This window comes from Excalfactoria chinensis, chromosome 6, assembly GCF_039878825.1.
Source record: "Excalfactoria chinensis isolate bCotChi1 chromosome 6, bCotChi1.hap2, whole genome shotgun sequence".
In the NCBI taxonomy this organism is placed as follows: domain Eukaryota; kingdom Metazoa; phylum Chordata; class Aves; order Galliformes; family Phasianidae; genus Excalfactoria; species Excalfactoria chinensis.
In genome coordinates, this window is record NC_092830.1 from 36,994,069 (window position 1) to 37,013,888 (window position 19,820).

Sequence of the window (19,820 nt, forward strand, 5' to 3'; positions counted from 1 at the left end):
CCAACCAGAAGCATCCCATGCCCAACACCGCTCTGCTCAGCTGCAGGGCACCCAGCTGATGGCCCCATCCATGCAGCCAGCACAGAGCAATAAGGACAGCAGTGTGAGCCATGGGGCAGGAGACACAGCTCAGCCACTCTGAGTGCTTCATTGACACATTCACAAGCTGCTTAACACGTTCACGTTCTGTAAAACTTCCCTGATTTATTTCCATATGAAATATTTCTCCTTATGAAAACCAATTCCAGCATAAAATCTCAATCTTGTAGTTTAATAGGATGTAATTCTGGAAGAATACAATAAATTATGCAGCAACAAGCCTTTGGAACTTGAACTTTCTCTCTGTCGTATCAGAGCAATTATTTCTGCATGAACCAATCCTTTGTATTTCAGAGAAAAACCTTCCAACTCTTATTTCTAGGAGGACTCGAGTTATAAATTACCTTTGGAATTCCAAAGTCAGTAACAAAGTAGAGATGTGGTTCCATCTTTGTCCCCCCATGCACTCCCACAGCTCCGCAGGCTGAGTGCCTGACCTGCAGCATCCCAGCAGCCCTCATCCACACTGTGTGGGCTGGTATCAATGGGGCTCAGTGTGTGTCAGCAGCAGCTGTCCTTGGGGGGGGGGACAGCCAGAACCCCCACCTTGTTTGTAGGAATGCTCCCAGCTCACTGTGGATGAGGTAAACTGTGCAGAATTTGCAATGAAATCAATGAAATTCTATTTAGCTACCCCAGGGAAGCACCTACGGCACATTTTAAATTGTGGAATTTAATTAATTTTCCTGATTTATATGCTGGCCAATGAGCCAGATTCATTTTACCTCGTTAAATCTATTTACACTTAGATAGCTGGGACAGATTGAGGAATACATCCAGCCAACCGGAGAACACCCACCAACACCTGACTTCAGTTATCAGCACCATTTGTTTCCCACTCCCTGTCAGGCTGAAGGGGCAGAGATGATGCCTTGGAGAAAAGAAAAGCCCAGTAACCAAAATCCAGTTTCCTGTTTGCTGCTCCTGCAGGCTCCATCACTGCATGTTTCTGCTGTGGCCCCAAACTGCTGTCTGCACTTGGTATTCTTTTGGATGACCTTCCCTGTAGGTATAGCAATATCAGTTTAACTTCCAGTGTTAAACAGAATAGCATTCTTGAATTAAACTGAAACATGCCTTCTTGCACTGGCATTTACCCAGTGAGCTCACTGTTGTCAGGCAGACTGCCCAGGCGTCAACTGCAAAGCAATGTCCCTCTGTCTGCATCTCCCCAACTTTCACATAGAGCAAAATGGGCTCCTTCTCTCTGTTCTGAGCACCATAGACTCATCTGAGTTGGAAGGGTCATTTGAAGCCAATCTGCCCCCATTTGCCCTGCAGGAGCAGGACGTGTAGCCCCCAGCAGTACCAAAGCAGCAGTTCACATCAGATGCCTTTGTGCCATCTCTTTGCACGGCAGCACCATCACATGCTGTAGCTTTATTAAGGCCTGGAAGGCACGCACAAAAACACAAAGTTCCATTGAAGGCCACGCAGCCCTGAGCCATCACTCATCCTACTGGGACAGTTTTGTCCTTGCAGCCATTTGGCTTTTCCCTCTTCAGACTTCTGCTACCCCCGTACTGAATCAAGATTAGCTTAAGGGACCGCTTTAATAAACAGAATCTCAGCTACATTTCAGTCTGCAATAGAAAAAGGTAGGAAATGGAAACTGAAAACTCTTCCAGAGGGAAAACAATGCCTCCCAGCTGAGGAGCAGCACTGACTTATGTGCATTGCAAGGTGTGGGCAGCAAAGCCCAGTACTCAGGGCTGAGCCAATGCCTGCAGCCTCCCCCAACAATCCGGGTGCAAGTGCTCTGCAGGTATCTTAGCACTGCAGATGTGCTCCTAACCCCTGAAACATGGTTCAAACTCTCTACAGCAGCATCCTGGCATTACCTGAAGGAAAACATAAAAAAACCCTGCTGCCTGATTTAACAAGTGGTTAAACATACAGTAAATTAAGTCTGACTTTTATGACATTTACCAAGCAAACAGTTGGGAACGAATGGAAGGATTCGGGTTGTTTGCCTTTGTGGCTACATGGGCTGTTTAATTAAGTTCTTGCTATTGTCAGTACCTTGATACCACTTTCCAGGCACTGAAGCAGCAGCCCCTCCCTGTCCCAGAGGAATGACCACCAAAGGCCAGGGCTCACCCCAAGGCCAACCTCCCAGCTCCACAGAGCCCTGCCTGGCACCTGAGCATCCATGCTCTGCAGAGATGCACCACCCAGCAGGAGGCAACTGGCACTCATGGGAATGGGTTAGCACAAGAACTGCTGTATCTGCACGCCTTCACTCACATGAGCCAACACAGATATGAAGCTGAAAAGTAATTTTATGCTGGATATTAGCTCAAGCAGGAAGTTATCACTTTAATAACTATAAACATCCATTTGCTTGCTTCGTTACACAGCATTAAAGCTGGGCAGATCATTTACAACAAGCTTGTTAGAACTGCTCTGTGCTCCAAGATGAGTGGCTGTTACTGCTAGACACATAGGAGCCCAGGAAGGAGGGGGAAGCTTCTACAGTATGTCAGTGCCACACATCTGCTTGGAATACCTGCAATTGCTCCTTTGGTGATCTGAAAACATTACTTCTCGCTCCCCTTGCACTACAAACTCCCACGCTGTATCAGTTTGACCACAGGTGTGCAACACTTTGGCTCCCCTGGACCACACTGAGCGAAGAGGAATTGTCTGGGCTTCACACAAAACATATAACTATAGTTCAAGTATAAACACAACAAAACTTCAGGCTTTTTTAATGTAAAAAGAAGGACAACAAAAACATCAAACCATCCAGTTGAATGCTTGTGATGCTAAAAGACAAGCACACAAGGCAAGTTGTGCACCCAGTGCACCACCATCACTGTGTGGCCCACACAACCCCACCAGGTGCAGGCACAGAACAGGACAGGTCTCAGCTCTCCATTCAGTTATATACTAGAACTTCCCTACCCCATCAGTGCCCCCCAGACAAAACAGCTGGGAGGGCAGCACTCCAGCACAGCCAGCAGCCTTCACTCCTCTGCTGCAGAAGAAAAACCCTTCTCCCCCCAAAACACCATCAAAATAAGTGAGTAATTGTTGTTATGAAAATGTGTTTTGTATCAGCAGAAGCTGCTAATGAAGCAAGCTGACAGACACATGAAGGAGCATGCAGACAGCTCTGGCACCGAGAGGTGTTTTGAACATACAACGTTGCTTGGCCGCTAAGTTACTGATAGGAAAAATACTTAGTCACTTCCCAGCTGTTCCGTGGCAGGCTGAACCATTAAAAGTAAACCATTAAATAATTCTGAAAGGAAGAGAACAGGTGGCAAATGGCTTCTATGGCAGATGGTGTCTTTTTTAATATTTGTACTGGCTGCTAATTTACAGAGTCCATAACTGCACGCTCCTATCTTACCTTTTCCATTTGAATCATTAAGAAATGGGATGTGGAAAAAATACATAAATCCCCCAGCTCCTAATACAGTAGCCATAAAAGAGGCGTTTGAGATCACCAGCCATCCCATCCCTGAAGTGCCACGTAACTCCACATTCTAGGACTTTATTGCCTTTGTTTTTCCTTAAGAGAGAGTCCTCTTCAAAGCCTTGGCTTGATAGCAGTGGAAAATTAAGTTCTCTCCTTACCAATAGAGCAAATGAACACAAGGATGCAGCACAGATCACCGCGTAGCTGCTTTCCACAGGTTTTTATTTGGTCTTTATGTTAACACTGGCAGAAAACCCACATTAACAGCAAGAATGGCACTAAATACTTAAATAGAACATACAAGCTGAACCACCGAGAGATAGAAAAGGGTAAGAGGAAGAAAGGAAGAACAAACCTAATGCTGAGCTCTGGTAGCATTTCTGGATGGTTCCCCATGTTGGCTCACTGGTGTTATACTGCCTGCCCCAATGTGCAGCAGGAACCATTGAAACACTCTGCTCAGATTTCTCACTATGGTGACGACCAGAGCTCTGCAAAGCAGCTCCACTCTTGCTGAGTGCAGAGCAGCTACCAGGTTCTCCAAGCAGGAAGAAGCCAAAGTGAGCAAAAGAACTGAAGCCCAGCACTCTCCAGGATGCCAAATCTTTGGACCCAAAGCTTGAGGCGCCACGTACCACCTTGTTGATTCACCCTGCTGGCTTTGCCTGCTCAGGGATGGCTTTTTCCCCAGGGATAAGGAGTTTTCTAGCAGTGAGAATACAACGCTTCTTTCTGTGCCCTCAAACCCAGAATGGGACACTGGCCACCACTGGTTTTGTTGGCTGAAATTCCCTTTCCCCACTTTGAGTATAGTGGTGCCAAGCAATCATTCTGTCACAGCAGAAGTCCTTAACAATCACAGCTTTAACTGCTTGCAGATGACCAGTAACAATATTCAGGACATCCATCATTAGAAGTTGGCAAAGTCACCCTCAGAGGTCAAAGGCAGCTCAGCGCTGTGCTTCACTATTGCTGTACAGTTAATGACTGGGAAGGCCTCAAGAAAGGGTAATTTAATGGACAGATAATGCCAAGCATACAGTGTGTGCTTAAAACCCTGCCTGCCTTTCAGCTAAAAGCATCATTGTGCTGACATTATTAAAGACAACTCACGGATCTCAAAGAAAAATAGATCTGTGAGAGAACATTATCCACAGACCCTGGGGCAGCTGCATTCCTCTTGCTTCATGTATGATTTATAGACTAACCCAGTAATTAATGAACTTCCCATGTTCTCCTTGTTTAAACATGATGTGAGACAACATTCTAAGAGTCATAGAGCTACAGGAGTGTTCAGGCTGGAAAAGCCCTCTGAGATCCCCACCCACCCCTTGTGCCCACTGCCCACCCCTCAGTGCCACATCCCTGCAGCTCTGAGCACCTCCATGGATGGGGACTGTTCACCCCTGGCAGCTGTGCCAGTGCCTGGCCACTCTCTGGAGCAGCCATTGCTCTGATACCCAACCTGACCACCAACACTCCCCCTCTGCTGTTCATCTCCCAACAGCTGCAGTGCATACAGCAAGCCTCCCCACTCCACCTTGTGCTAAGGACTCACCCCATACATCTTTCTCCCTCTTTTCACTCACACCTATCCCAATTCTGATTCATTCATTAGAGCTCATGAAAACTCCCATCCATTACTTCCCTTTTTTTCCCCAGCTCCCAGGCCTTGCCACCATCCTCAGTGCTCTGCCGCAGCTCAGGAAGCTTTCCATCAACCTCGTGTTGACAAAGATAATTTAAAGTGAACACCTCAGAGTCCTCTTCACCGTGAGCACAATAAAAAGGAGTTTCATAAAAATGTTTTATGTAAGCCTTTGCAAAGGAAATAGCCAGCCCTCCAGAGAGGATGATTAATAGAGAAAAATGGTTAGCTGAATCTTGAGTTTATTTTATACGAGCCGGGCATTTCCAAGCTTTCTTTCCTAAAAAGCTGCTATATATTCCATAGGAGAACACACCCAGAAGCGTGTGGTGTACTGTGAATGATTGATAATGGGCTGATTGCTCAGGCACTCAGAGCATGGTAGTTGATAGCCTATCACACAGTCATTCGAAGGGAAAGCAACAATTATCATGGCCTGACATGTTTATCACGGCGGAGCCGAGCCACTTATCTTAACGCTATAGCTCCTTGATATTATAATATTCTATCGTGTCTAATACAATTCATGCAGAGCTCAGTGTTGCAGCCGTGAATCAGAAGTCCTGCGATTGCTTCTCCCAGGAATGCCCGAGCATCTCAATTCAAGGAAGAATACATCCAGCATCTCAATCTGTATTTCAGCACCCATAAAGAACAACTCTCTTACTCTCCGATTCTCCTATCAGGTGCTCGCTTTCAGAGAGGCAAAGTGATCTCTGTGGGTCAGACAATACTCCAAGGGAAGCCCTCAGCTCCCACCCCATGGCACCACCTATAGAGCTCTGTGCTCTGCTGGCATGGTGGCCTTTTGTAACAGCTGAGAGACCGTATCCCTGCAGGGACATTGGCTCTTCACACCGTGTAGCCCTTCCCCAGCAGCCGTTTATCAGCGCCGTTCTGATGGCTGCTCAACAGGAATGATAATTAGAGATCCATTTCTAATGTGAAGATTTCATCTGAGCAGCCAATATCGTAACTGCACACTTCCTGCCAATTTCAATCTCGCTGCGTTGTGCTGCGTTACACTTCAAGTACCAAAAAGATGGAAGAGATGGCATCAAAATTACATTTTTAAACTTAATTGGAACATTGTGTTTCAAAAATATAACCCTAAGTATCCAAAGCGCCACTAGCTCCAAAAATGACTACAAAGATGCGGAACAGGAGACTCACACTGCAGTCAGGGATGCTGCAGAGCCCCCCATGTACCACATGCAGTGCCATGTAGAGGAAACAGGTTTTGCAGTGAGCAACCACAGGCACATCATCCACACCCAAACCTAAATGGAAGCACACAGAACACAAGGCTATGTTCCTCTAGCAGGCTTTGCAAGGAAGCAATCTGCTTGTATCCCAAACATTACCACTGAGCTCTGCTCTCTGGTGACAGCAACAGGACTGGAGCATGCAGCCATAGCAGTTGGGGTTGAGGGGGTTAGGAGAAGGCTGTGTTCCAGAGCACGGTGGGCACAGCCACAAGCTGATGGAGCACTGGGACATCACTCTCAGTCATAGGGTCTGGAGTTGGTTGCTGCTATGTGGGACAGGGGCTGGACTCAGTGTCGCTTGGGGGGTCCCTTCCAACTCAGGATGTTCTGTAGTTCTGTCCCTCTATGTCACACAGATACCTTCCAACTGCCAACGTTGCAACCACCCCACTGCCGCACAGACCCAGTTCCATTAGGACCACATTTCCTTCCCAAAGCTGACAGAGGGTGCAGCTCAGTTCACGTACTGCCCACAGCTGTCACAGTGTACCAAAGAATTACTAACAAGCACAAACTTTTAGCACATGCTATCAGAGAACACCTGTAAGCACTACCAGAGTAAACAATTTAATCCCAGGTGTGTGTGCTTACACAGCAGCTGTGTGCTCACGGCTACCAAAGCACAGCAGCAGGATGCACACGGAGGCTGTCCATGCTGCAGAGCACACAGTGCTTCTTCCCCACACCGACCCAACAAACCTTACCTGGGAATGGGGAGCCCAGCACCGGGATCCTGAGGGGTGAGAGGGTGAGAAGGCGGCACTGCGGGACCCTGGATGGGGGTGGTCCTGGAGGGGCTTCAGCCTCCACTGCCAGCAGCGCCAGGCTTGGGGGGCTGCCCACTGGGCTGGGACCGCGCCGGCAGCCACCTGCAGAGAGAGATGCAGTCATTTCATTGGGGTGGATATAAGGATGTTTCCAGCATTCTGAATTAAAGGCAGCACAAACACACAGAACGTTCTTCACCTTAACTCCAGCATCATGAGATAGGACTGAGAAATGGCTGAGGCTGGAAGGGACCTTAATGACCAGCTGCTTCTAACAAGATCACAGAATTGCTCATGTTGGAAAAAACCTTAAAGATCATCAAGTCCAACCACAACCCAACCATCCTACCTTAATTCTAACCACTCTCTGCTAAATCACATCCCTCAGCATCACATCCAAATTGCTTTTAAATGCATTCAGGGTTGGTGACTCAACCACCTCCCTGGGCAGCCCACTCTAGTGCTTAACAACACTTTCTGTAAAGACAGTTGCTCCTCATAGGCCATATTATCCAAGTCCTTCACGAGCCTTCTTCAGACCTGCTCCAATACCTCAGTGTCCTTTCTGTATTGAGGTGCTCAAAACTGAACGCAGTCCTCACAAAGCCATGCTAATATCTTTAAGAAGCACTTGTAGCAGCACCACTGATGGTTGGGCTTAATGACCTTGAGGGTCTTTTCCAAACTTTAGGCACTATAAAAAGGAAGTTGTGTTTCATATAGTGCCTTGGACAAGGATACAGTGCTGGCAATTTGGCCTCAGCCCCTCTTGCTGCTGTTCTTCCAGAACTCTTTGAACCCCATGTGTGAGAACACACCCTTATAAACCTGAAGGGACAACACAAGGCAATACTGAGTGATGTATAAGCTGTGCAGAGTTGTTAAACTTAAATGAAGAAAACCTCAATAAGAGAAGAAGCCAAGCAGTTGAACGTATTGATCTGTATTCACTTTATCTGCCGTGGTTCATAACGATGCACAAACACCCGTATCTGACTTTTGCTAAATAAAAGCTGTCTGATTTTAGATCTGAAGGTTTATATTACCCATTACATTAACCAGACATTAACGTTATCTGCTGGACTGCTGCCCTGCTCTATGCATGTAAACACCTAAGCTTCATGTGCAGGTGCCTTCACCTTGAGCATACGCCATGCAGACACTTCATACAATCATAGAAAGGCTCAGGTTGGAAAGGGCTTCACTGCCCTCTGAGTGAAGAACTTCCTCCAAACATCCAACCCAAATCTCCCCTCTTTCAGTTTAAATCCTTTCCCCTTTGTCCTGCCACTAGATTACCTTGAACAGGAACTCAGCAGCTGCCCACCAAATACAGGCTCAAACTCACTTCTGACTGTATAACATTTACCATGATGACTAAGAAGCTTAAGGGGAAGACCTTTGGAGCTCAATCTTAGCTAAATATGTTAAATAAACAAGAAAATGAACAGCAGAAAATCTTAAGGAAAAACCTCATTTGACAAACACCAGCTGTTACTCCGTCTACACTGAGCTATGTATTCAAAAATTAAGCAATCATTAGCTTATTATGTTATTTAGCAAATGTTTTCAGCTCATGTGGAAACCCTTCAGGCACTGAGAGCCAACTGTAGCAGAGCACAAATCCCTGCTCGATCACAGCAGACATTTCCTCGATCTGTTGGGTTTCCTGCAGCACCTCTGCATCACTGCCCAGCCAATGCCTGGCCCTGGGGGGCTCAGAAAGCACCAAAGGGCCCCAATGCCAGCCCCACCGCTGCCTCACTCTGGGCAGGTGACATAGCCCAGCCCCATGAATCTCCATGGCCAGGTGCCCTGTGTGGGCCTTCAGACACCCAGATGCCCTTGTTGCCAAGCATTCCTGCTCTCAGCTCTGGGGTAGGGGAAAGTGGTTCTGTGCTTTTGGAAAGGAGTTTGTTCCACTTACAGCTAATTGGGGCTCTTGAGGCTATTCTCCTCACTTTCAGCAGCTCTGCTTCTCAATCTGATAATAAACAATTATTTGCCAACAAAATAAGCTCAAACAGAAGTCAAATATTTTCAGTAAGCAGCATAAAAAATAAAAGCCTCCATTAACACAACTGGGTATCGGCTCCAAGAGGAACCCATTTCAATACCTGTATGTGCAGTAACGCAGCAGGCGTGCAGGCAAAGAAACACCAACAAACAAGATCAACATTTTAATTGTTCCACCATGGATAGATGAAAAACAGGCTATTCTCCCGAAGTCACAGTGGAGATATCTGAAGATCTCATGATCTGATTACTCAGACTTTTTAACAGTCTTTGCATTCATTCACCTGAGAAGAACCGCAGGTGTTGGTTGGGTTCCACACCCCACCTATGTGAGATCACTGCCTGCAACCCACCACCTTCAATGGGAACAACCAATAGAACACCTTCTGCGAGGCTTGGCAAACAAATGCTGCATGGAGGATTACTTTCCTGCCAGCCTCCTGCAGGGGACATGAGCAGAAAGGTTGTTCCCTTCTGCACTGATTCTTCTTTTGGAGAACATGCATGACCCCCGGATTACCGAGCAAAGCACCAGAATCCTGCATTGCCAAAGTTTTCCGTGTGCACAGCTGAGTAGAACTCCTGGTGCAGGAGCTAGAAGGCCTTCCCTATTAAAGTTTCATCAGCTCTGTTATTAAAGTTTCATCAGCCAGTTGAAAGAGAAGTTTGGGTGATTTCGCCGCCTTTGATGAAGCTCTCTCTCACACTCTCCTACTAAATAATTCCACAACACGAGGATACCCCTGTAATTGTTAATAGTGGAGCACGTCACTGCCCGGGGTCACCACGTGCCTTCCACTGAGCCCACCGAACAACAAAACCCACACTGATGCTCTTCTCCAGCCTTCCTTCTCAGTGCCTCTCCAGCAGCAGTAGGGAAAGACACATGAGGAGGGCAGCACATCTTGGTGTGCCACTACTGGAAGCACAGAGCAGCTGGATGAGCAATGGGGGCACTCGGAGGTAACAAACTGAAGGTGTTGAAATGCAGTGATGGAGATGGAACACAGCGGTGAACAACACTGGACACACACATTGTGAAGGCTGTATGAAATTAAATACCAGTTAAACTGAGGCTGGTTAAACACTTTCACAGGAGAGTGAGTGAAATCAGTAACACTGAGGCCTTAATCCTCACCTACGGAAGGCTGCGTATCATTACCAGTTCTTTTCAATGCAACAGTTTTCTTGTTTGTTTTCACTTTTATTCATAAAACAACTAACAGCTTGCACCTGCATCCTTGTCTCTAGGTGACCTTTAAGGTCTCTTCCAACCCAAGCCATTCTGTGACACTCAAGCTGATTTCACCCCCATCCCAGCCCTCAGGATCCCCATTGGCTTCTGGGCACCAGTACCACTGTACAGCCCACCCATTACTCCATGTGCAACATCCAGGCACTGCACAATCCCAGCTGCTACTTAGAAACAGTAAGAAGTCTATCATTTGTGATTGCAAAGACACTTCAGAACTGTTTGCTGAATCACTGCTGATGCTGCTTAAACAAACTGAAGGCAGAAGGTGGGTAACACCGAGTGGGTCTCTCAAGTCTAGTCCACCAGCTTGGGACCCATTCTGCAGCATAGAGTTGCCACTTATTGCACCAGCCTGAAGGCAGTAAATCTTGACACGCAGCACAGATGTCACAGGATGCTCCTCGGTCAGCTCCTGCTGCTGGGCCAGGGCAGCAGGCAAGTGCTGGATCACAGCCCTGGGGCTGCCCAATCCGGCTGCAGGAAGCACAGAACTCAGGCAACAGGCAGCACAGAGCACTCATCACCACCTCTAAATGTGTATAGAAAAGCAATCCAGAAGAACGAAGCATTTGAAGGGTGAATTTATTGTTTACAATCCCTTATTCCCTTTCCCTTCCATCTGCAGAGCCTTTAAGAGGAACAAAACAAAGTATTTTATGTGACAGTTCCTTATTAAACTTATTAGGCTGTTATCAGTATTAAAACTGACAACTGTCTCTTGATAGGAAAAGAGAAGAATGTAGTTGAAATGAGCTACAGTGACTGCTGCTCTCTGATCACCCCTCCCCAAAGACAAGCCATAAAAAGGAGGGAATGGGATAACAAAAGCCTGATTTCTGCCTTAGATTTTGTTCCTCCCAGAGTCCCAGGCTCCAGCAGATTACAACGCTGCTTTCTCAGCACCTTTCAAGACCTGGCCAGCTACATAAGGTGTGTGTTAAAGCACAAGGGAGGAACAGAGCAGGACAAAAGTGGCTACTTGCTCGAGCCATTGCAGGGATGCATACAAGCTGGCTGCAGGCTGCTCCAGCCATAGCCCTGGGGACTCTGTGTGTAGCATCATCTGCTAGGAAACCACTGGGTGCACAGAGAAGTACAGTGCTGAAAAGGGGGAGGATGGAAGGCAGAGGTAAACTTCCCATCCACAGGAACTTGGTGACAACCAGGATCCAATTATTTTCTTTTGAAAATTCTGCCTGAATTTATAGCAGTGGGGAAGATAACTCAGAACTGCACCAGGTATTTGCCAGCATCATGAAGTAAAAGGGACCACCACTCCTCACCAGACTGAAACGACATTCCAGCTCAGTACATCCCATAGGAATGAGTTTTGCTTTGAACAGGACACACACACACACACACACACACACACACACACAAGCTATCCTCTGACATATGGTATACTGACCAGAAAGACTGAAACACCTTTGTGGAGGAAGGCTGAAAGTCTGGTAGATGGAATCACACAGAATGGCCTGGGTTGGGAGGGACCTCAAGGATCATGAAGCTTCAACCCCCCCAACACAGGCAGGGCCACCAACATCCACATTGAATACCAGCCCAGGCTGTGCAGGGCCCCATCCAACCTGGCTTTGAACACCTCCAGGGATGGACGGGGCATCCACAGCCTCTCTGGGCAGCTGTTCCAGCACCTCACCACTCTCATAGTAAAGAACTTAAGGAAATGAAGCAGGTAATTTGCTCCAGCTGAAAACCTTACGTAAGCATCTACAGAGAAGGAAATGGGAAGCATTACCTACACTGAGACCACTGATCATACCAGCATGCTGTTTGAGCATCTCATCAGATATACCGCCCAGTGTGGGCACTGCAGAAGGCTTATCTGGCCACAGCTGGCCACTTCCAACAGAACACTGCCATCCCTCATCAGCAGAGCACTCTCTGGAACTAATAGGTTTGAGACCTGAAGATGGAGACATGGCTGCTTCTGGGCTAATTCTCTCCTGTCGCATCTTCACACACCAGCACTCACTGAACAGCACTCTACGGGCCCAGCAGGCCACCTAAAGGGCAGCACTGCCCAACCACGTGGCAGGCCCTGAGGAAACTCATGATTTTAACAGGAGTTTCAGGTGCTTCGTGCAAGGAACTCGGTCTATTTTTTAATGCTTGTTAGACCTACAACACATGCATTTATCACACCTGCACCTATATTTGCAGATATTCAGATCTGGGAGAACCTGCTGGCTCTGCTACCTGAGCTGCACGTGGTTTGGAATTTCAGGTGCTGAGCAACTTGAAGCAGCACTTCTCAATCAATAACATGAGGCAACGGGTTGACTTAAATAGGGCAATTATCCTAATACAAAGAAAAACATATTGATTTTCCCGTCTTCTGAAGCCAAAAGGGAGGGGAAAAAAGCATACAGCTTCTTACATTTGTAACCTGGTATTGCATGGCTGCCAGTAAAAGCACCACTGACTGCTCACTTCTATGCCCACATGCAATAAATAACAATACAAAAACCAACCAAAACAGCCTCTGCAAATCACTGAGAGGGATGAGTTTCTTTATAATGGTCTTAGGACCAGGCAGGACAACATTACAAAGCAAGCTGGAACAAGAAACCTTTTCAATAGGCATATTGTAATGCAACCTCATTTATATAATTGAAGTGAAAATTAACCGGTCTTAACTGGAGCTGACATTTGTACTCGATTTGGGTAGATGAAACGGAGAGCAGCAAAAAGCACAGACTTAATAAACAAAGCCAGAACTTCAGGAAGGCTGCAACTAAAATCAAGCATTCCCAAAGACTTCATTGAGTTCTCCTCCCTGAAGTGTCCGAATAAAGAGGGCCGGGTGACGTTTCAGTGATGTTCAGGTTCCCGCAGGGCTGCTCTTGTGTTACAAACTGGGAACTGTAATACAAGGCCATTAAATACTAAAGTATCCAATCTGAGATGCCCCAAAGCTAACTGCTCATATCCACAAATGTAAAGCTTGTACTCAGTGCTTCCCAGCTGCCTGGAGAGGATCTGTGAGCGGAGAGGCAGTAACCATCTTGGCAGCCCACACAGGCCCCCACATACCATCCTTTCCCCAGGTGTCCCTCATTCTGACTTCCATAATTTTGGGTCTTCAATTCCTCCACCTTTGCCATTCTGCCACCAACACGTTCACCTTCAGGCTGCCTCAGCTCCAGCTCCTTCCATCTCAACCATTCTTGGTCATCAAGTTAGAGTATCCAGGGGGATACAACAGCCCATTGGAGACCTATAGCTTTTCTCCTAGTGCTACAACCCTGGCTCCTTTCTGCAGGCCAGCAACCCTACTGGGATGCACAGTAGGATGCCACAAGGCAGGCAACGCGTGCTTCACCATAACCCAGAGCTGTGCCTGCGGCTGCTTCCCCCCATGGGAAGCTCAGTGCTGAAATCTGAGCTACTCAGTGCAAAGCAGTTCCAAAAGCCTGAACCATCCCAGAGCACCAAACTGCAGTGCTTTAGGAAGGCTTCCAGGGAGCTCCCCCAGCAGGACAGTGCCAGACAACGCAGCTAATGTGGGCACCTCTGACTTGGGTCTGAACGAGCCCCAGCTCCAACCATGTGGCACTGCACAACGCAGCAGTCAGAAACCTTCATCCTTTCTCTGCACAAATACTCAAGCAGTGCCTTCTTACAGTAGACATAAAAGAAGCCACCACTTCTAGGTGCCGTTATTCTCTTTGGATACCCAAAATTCTAAGTACATAAATTCATGCTGTGTAATATACTGGAGAGTAACAGCACAATCCTTTCCTCGTGGAAAACACCACCTCCTAGTAGCTGGTACTGGTACTCACAGCTGCCAAATCATGTGCATTATCATTCACCAAATGTCAGCGCTTCACATTCCTTTATCTTTGTAACACTGCTGATAAATTGAGAAAACAATTATATCATTGCTGATAACTGCAGAAGGCAAAACTGCCTGTGAGATGGGCTTTCAGGCTGAACACTGCCACGCAGCCTGCTAAAAGCTTATTAACTTCTCTGTTTAAGCCACTTACCTGAGCAATTTGCTCTCTGTATTTTTATTACTTTTCATATTAACCATAAAAATTATACACTAAATACTTCAAGTACAACCATAATGCTTCCTCAGAACTTTTAGTATGTTTGGAAGCAGATTCTCATCCAGGCTGCAGCGCACCAGTATTATAGCCTCCCATTCTTGCAGCAGTGCCATAAATGTACAGGTTTGATTTCATGAGCTCTGGAACTCACCAACTGCTTAGGATGTTACTTGATTAGCATCAGCCAGACGCATTGATTGCATCAGTGCAAGTTAGCCTGGGGTCCTCATGCTCCTTGAGGAGCAGGGCAATAAATGCTGAGCACGCTGCTGGAGGAGGAGCAGGAGCCCATGCCATGCTGGGCTGCACACAGTCATCAGCCCACAAGGTGGTGGGAAAACAATCAAGTGATGGAAGGAGGGAGAAGGCAGAGCCTAAGATGTGTTAACAGGTTGCCCAAGGAGGCTGTGGATGCCCCATCCCTGCAGGCATTCAAGGCCAGGCTGGATGTGGCTCTGGGCAGCCTGGGCTGCTGGTTGGTGACCCTGCACATAGCAGGGGGTTGGAGCTGGATGAGCACTGTGGGCCTTTGCAACCCAGGCCATTCTATGGTTCTGTGATATGACAAAGAGCAACAGTGCAGCAGCGCTGCACACCAAGTCCTGTCTGAAAGGTAGGCAGCAGCAGACAGGCTTCAGAGCAGGGAAAAATCATCATTCAGTACAACTCTACCACAAACCCTGCTCAGCAAGACATTCGCAATGAAGAAAATGGATCAGCGCCGGTTTGATCCATCTCAAGCTCTCTTGTCACAGCAGCCCTGACTGCGCACATATCGTTCACTGGAAACAAACCCTTTACAGACAGCACAGCTCCCTCAGGATCATGGATGTGCGACCCACCACTCTGCCAAGCAGGCTCTTCCAATCCACCACCAGGTAGACTCGCTCTTTATGTTTAACATATTACTTGAAACTCTCCACATTCACTGCATCACATGAGCTGACAGTTCAGCACAGAACTCTCCCCGTGCTCAGCAGAATGACATACACAGTCCAATGTGTAAACCCAAGCCAGCTTAGCAGTTACCAGGCTACCAACCCACTAGCCATGCATGCAGCTATGCAGAACTTCTCCTCCACCATTGCATTTCTTGTTAAAAACATACTTTGAGCAACGCAACACAGCTCAAATATTCCCTATGTGGCAACAACAGATTTCCAAGCTGTGGCACACTTATTTATGACCGCTGTCATTCCCAGCAGAGAGAAACTGCACTACGGTGGAGCATTGATTCTGGCAAGAGCAGAACGCAGCTTTCTGTAAAGGACTGCTAGAAACATCCCAGCACAGAGCTGATCTGCACTGTTCTACATGCTTCCGTTCCCAGCCATCTTCATTGCTCATTAATCAACCTGGCAAAGCAACCCAAACGCTCATCTCTTCCAGCACCCTCTCCGTCTTACTGCAATAACAGAACTGCTGCATGCTGCACCGCTTCCAAACACAGAGTGCTGCTCAGGGCAGCACCCACAGAGGAACGTTACCTGATGTTTAAAGGAGCACAGGAGCAGAGACAGCAAGCCATTAAGAATACTCCAATTCTGAATTTCAGATTCTAAGCCAGTTCTGTAAGTACCAGCAGCCTTTCACTTCCTAACCTTATCTGTGAGGCAGCTGCTGTCTCAGATTAACACCGTAACACAAAAACTGAGATTGGGCAACACACGTTCTGGTCTTGGAATTGCTAGTATAAATCCCAGCTCTTCTATTAGCAGCTGTGTTCTGCAGATTAATGCCATTTCTTTAATAAGTACCACAACTGAGTTTTAATGAGATGGCCAATCAGTTACTGTCCTCTGCTGATAGCTGCCTATGGAAACCACACATCTCATGCCAAAAATTCACAGCAATTGGGAGAATTCTGCATGAAGCTCATTGGTCCTTTTTTGGCAGTCAGTTGAAAACAAACCCAGAACCTTGGGGATGAACGGCCCCCATCATTCTGGAAGCAGACAACCAGACACAGAACTATCTGCTGCTATCTCCTTCAATTAATACATTCTTGTCGTTCTTTGGAAGTAATTTAGGGGATGAGAAGCTGTCTGCCATCAAGGTTCCAGATCAGTCGGGAGAGATTCAGATGAATGGAATGAAACCCTTACTTTCGGAAATGGCTCATTCCTCTCCTGAGCTGCACGAATAGCGGTAAATACTCAATTATTTACTAACCTGGCATCAGCGGAGGTGCCAGCACCACTGTGGGAAGAGGCCTGGAGGCAGGAGCTGGCCTGGCGATGGCCATAGCCACTTGATTTGCCATTAGCAGAGGCTTCTCATTTCCCTGGAAGAGACGTGACTCCTCAGGATGTATCCACGCCGAATCCAGAGCAAATGCATTATTTAGGTATATCTGTCCAACACAAGTAATAGAGCATTAAAGTTTCAGAGATTTTATTCTCGCTTCTATCCCTGAGCTTTTGTTTTTAACTCATTATTACCACATGGGTAGGATCTCAAGCTGGAGACAAACACCAGAACAGGCTGACTGCTGCTCGGTAAGTAAGGACAGCACTCAGCTGATCACTCCCAAACCCAGCCAGCCTTGAACACAAGTCAGCTAAAGCAGCACCACCAAAAGCAAACAAGAGCTGGAGCCAACAGAGCCTCCAGCACAGCTCCTGCAGCACAACTCCATCAGCAGATCACAGACCGCAGCCACCTCCTCCGGTATTTTATCCTATGCATAACTTCAAGGAACCAAAGACATTGTGTTCCTGGAGCAGCCTTATGCACATATCAGCCCCACGATATTTCTTCTCCATGCGGTTTCACTGGACAAACTACCTCCCTCTTGCATTCAGGCACAGTTTACAAAAGCAGAAATATTTCTCTGCTGTTATAGTTTTATGAGCATCACCGTTAAACACGACCAGACTTACTTTGCAGCTCGGCAGCCTTTTATCTATCCAGCTCTTCCCAGCGTGAGGTGGAACCGCAGATGTGTACACAGGAGGAAAAACAGGCACAAATTCCACACCGGATGACGGTGAAAATCCAACGACTGGAGAATGAGCTCCAAATATCCACTGTGGGGGCAATAAAAAAAAAAAGGTAGGAAGTTAACAGAAGGGTTTTGCCCCGAGCAAGTCAATGCTTCCATCACCTCCCAGCCGCCTCCGGCGTGACTGCATTGAATTTCAAGCCTCAGCCCGACACACATTCGTGCTCCCCGGCAACCGCTCGGGGAAGGATGCGGTGCTGCCCGCCTGTCGGCTGCGCTCCGTTCCTCTCCGCTCCGACGGAACCCCGCGCACAGAACGGCTGGAGGCGGCTTTAGCGGTCACCCCCAGGGGAGGGGGAGAAGCAAAGGAAAAGCAGGCAGCCTATTTCTTGCGGAGGGGCTCACATAGAGCTCAGCCCCCGCTTGCCGCTGCCGGGACCCCGCCGCACACCGACTGCCGCTTTGCATCGCACTTTTCTTCTAACGCTACGAAGGGAGAGGTGCAGCTACAAGCACTGCCGCCGCTCCGCCTGCTGTAGCAGAGCAACTACTGCAGCCAAAGCGCGATCTGTAGCGCAGTCCCAATTATTCCCAGTGCGGCAGCGAGAAATAACCGAAACCCCGTCGGGCTGCGCTGGGCTCGGCGGCACGGCAGAGAACTCGGGAGCGGAACGAGCCCGTGGGCACGGGGAGCTGTGCTTGTATTGCTGCGCGTCCTCCTCGCTCACCTCTTCTTACGGAACGCACCGCACGCGTAAGAAAGGCGCCTACGGCCCAACTAGAAACCCAAAGACCCCAAAAAGCGAAACAAGAAAACCCCAACCACAAACCCAAAGAAACCAAATCAAAGCACTGCGGGTTTCCCACCCGATGGAAAATCCCCGTGCCCGGGCTTCGAAGAACCTCTAGCGGCCGCTGCCCAGCACGGCACGGCGCCCGCTGGGGCTCTGTCGGGGGCACCGCGCAGCTTTGAGCGGCCGCAGCACCCGGCGAGGATCGGCTCGGAGCCGTTACCTGCCCGTGGAGCGGCGGGGGATGCTCGGCGAGCAGCGGCAGCAGCGGCTCGCAAGGAACGGGCCAACCCACGGCCGGCGCCGAGAGCAACAGCGGCGGTGGGGCCGCGCCGACCCTCAGGAGCCCCGGCACGGCCCACGCCCAGGGGGGCTCGGCTGGCCACAGCAGGGGCGGCTGCCGCTTAGCTGCGGGAGCCGGCAGCATCCTACATGGCACGGGGCTGCGCCGTGCCCGCCGCCCAGTGAAACTCCGCTCCTCGCCGGCAGCCGACGGCGGCTCAGGCACCGCCCCGCAGAGAGGAACCGCCCGCGTAGGGAGGAGCGGGGCGGAACCGCAACGCTGAGCTTCGGGGCCGTGCGGGGAAGCCGCGATGTGGCGGTTCGGGGCAGCTTGGAAGGAGGGAGGGCGATCTTCACTCAGAGCCTAAAGCGAGATTTCCGCTGCACGAGACTGCAGAAGGGCTTTCTGACACGGAACCGTGCAAAACGCATGGCAGGTTTTGGCTCTGAAGGCGATGTTATGCGAAGATGTTGTACTCGGTGTGGGTCTCCATTGCCACGTGGCCACCACTGGTCCGGCAGCAGCCCGTCTCAGCTCCCCAGCGGCAGTGCAGGGCTCCGGCTGCAGAAGAATAATACTCTCCTGCCTTTGTTAGCAACAAAACCCTCACCTGCAGCCTGCAGGAACACAACCCATTACTGCCATTGCCAAGGCCAGGTGCGGTGCAGGCTGACCTCTGTGGCACCGTTCAGAGGGTTGGGGTGACCCCCACCACACCACATCCCACCCACTGTGCTCTCCACTTCTGCTCCATAGCAGAAGGACACCAACTACTTAGACTTTAGGAAAGCCTGTGGTGGTGTCTGTCTTGGGACACCCCTGCAGAAGCTGCTGCCCACACCTGGGGCAGCCGTGCTCATTACTGGGTGCAGAGCTGGCAGGAGGGACCGGCCCGTAGAGCAGGGCTGAGCAAAGCTCCATCCAGCTGGCCACAGTGGGACAACACCGTTGTGCATTGCTTATAGACCCCCTCAGAGAGATCTGGGAAGTACAGATTGGAGTAATCCACAAAGTGACAGAAATCAGATAAAAAGAAATACGCTTCCAAATGTTGTAGTGCTGGGTTCTTTTATTTCATTTAAACACAAAACTCTTGTCGTGGTAATTGTAACCGAACAGAAAAACAGAAATATAACGACAGAGAAAATGGTTGTTTCCTATGAAACGCAATAATCTCAAAGCTTTTTTAAGACAGAGTTTGTCTTAACTGGAGCATTTCATCTACAAAATACCGAACATAACA

The 19,820-nt window shown here is 48.6% G+C and overlaps 1 protein-coding gene across 1 annotated transcript in view; it reads right to left on the bottom strand.

Moving 5' to 3' along the window:
- Positions 1-18,823, bottom strand: part of TCERG1L (transcription elongation regulator 1 like) — a 57,365-nt gene extending 38,542 nt beyond the window's left edge. The window contains exons 1-4 of the mRNA XM_072340668.1: positions 18,518-18,823; positions 17,442-17,588; positions 16,732-16,912; positions 7,147-7,311 (exon numbers count right to left, since the gene is read on the bottom strand). Of these exons, the coding sequence (XP_072196769.1) occupies positions 7,147-7,311; positions 16,732-16,912; positions 17,442-17,588; positions 18,518-18,721 (697 nt within the window). The 5' untranslated portion in view covers positions 18,722-18,823. The remainder of the gene's footprint in view (positions 1-7,146; positions 7,312-16,731; positions 16,913-17,441; positions 17,589-18,517) is intronic.
- Positions 18,824-19,820: the final 997 nt, after the last annotated feature.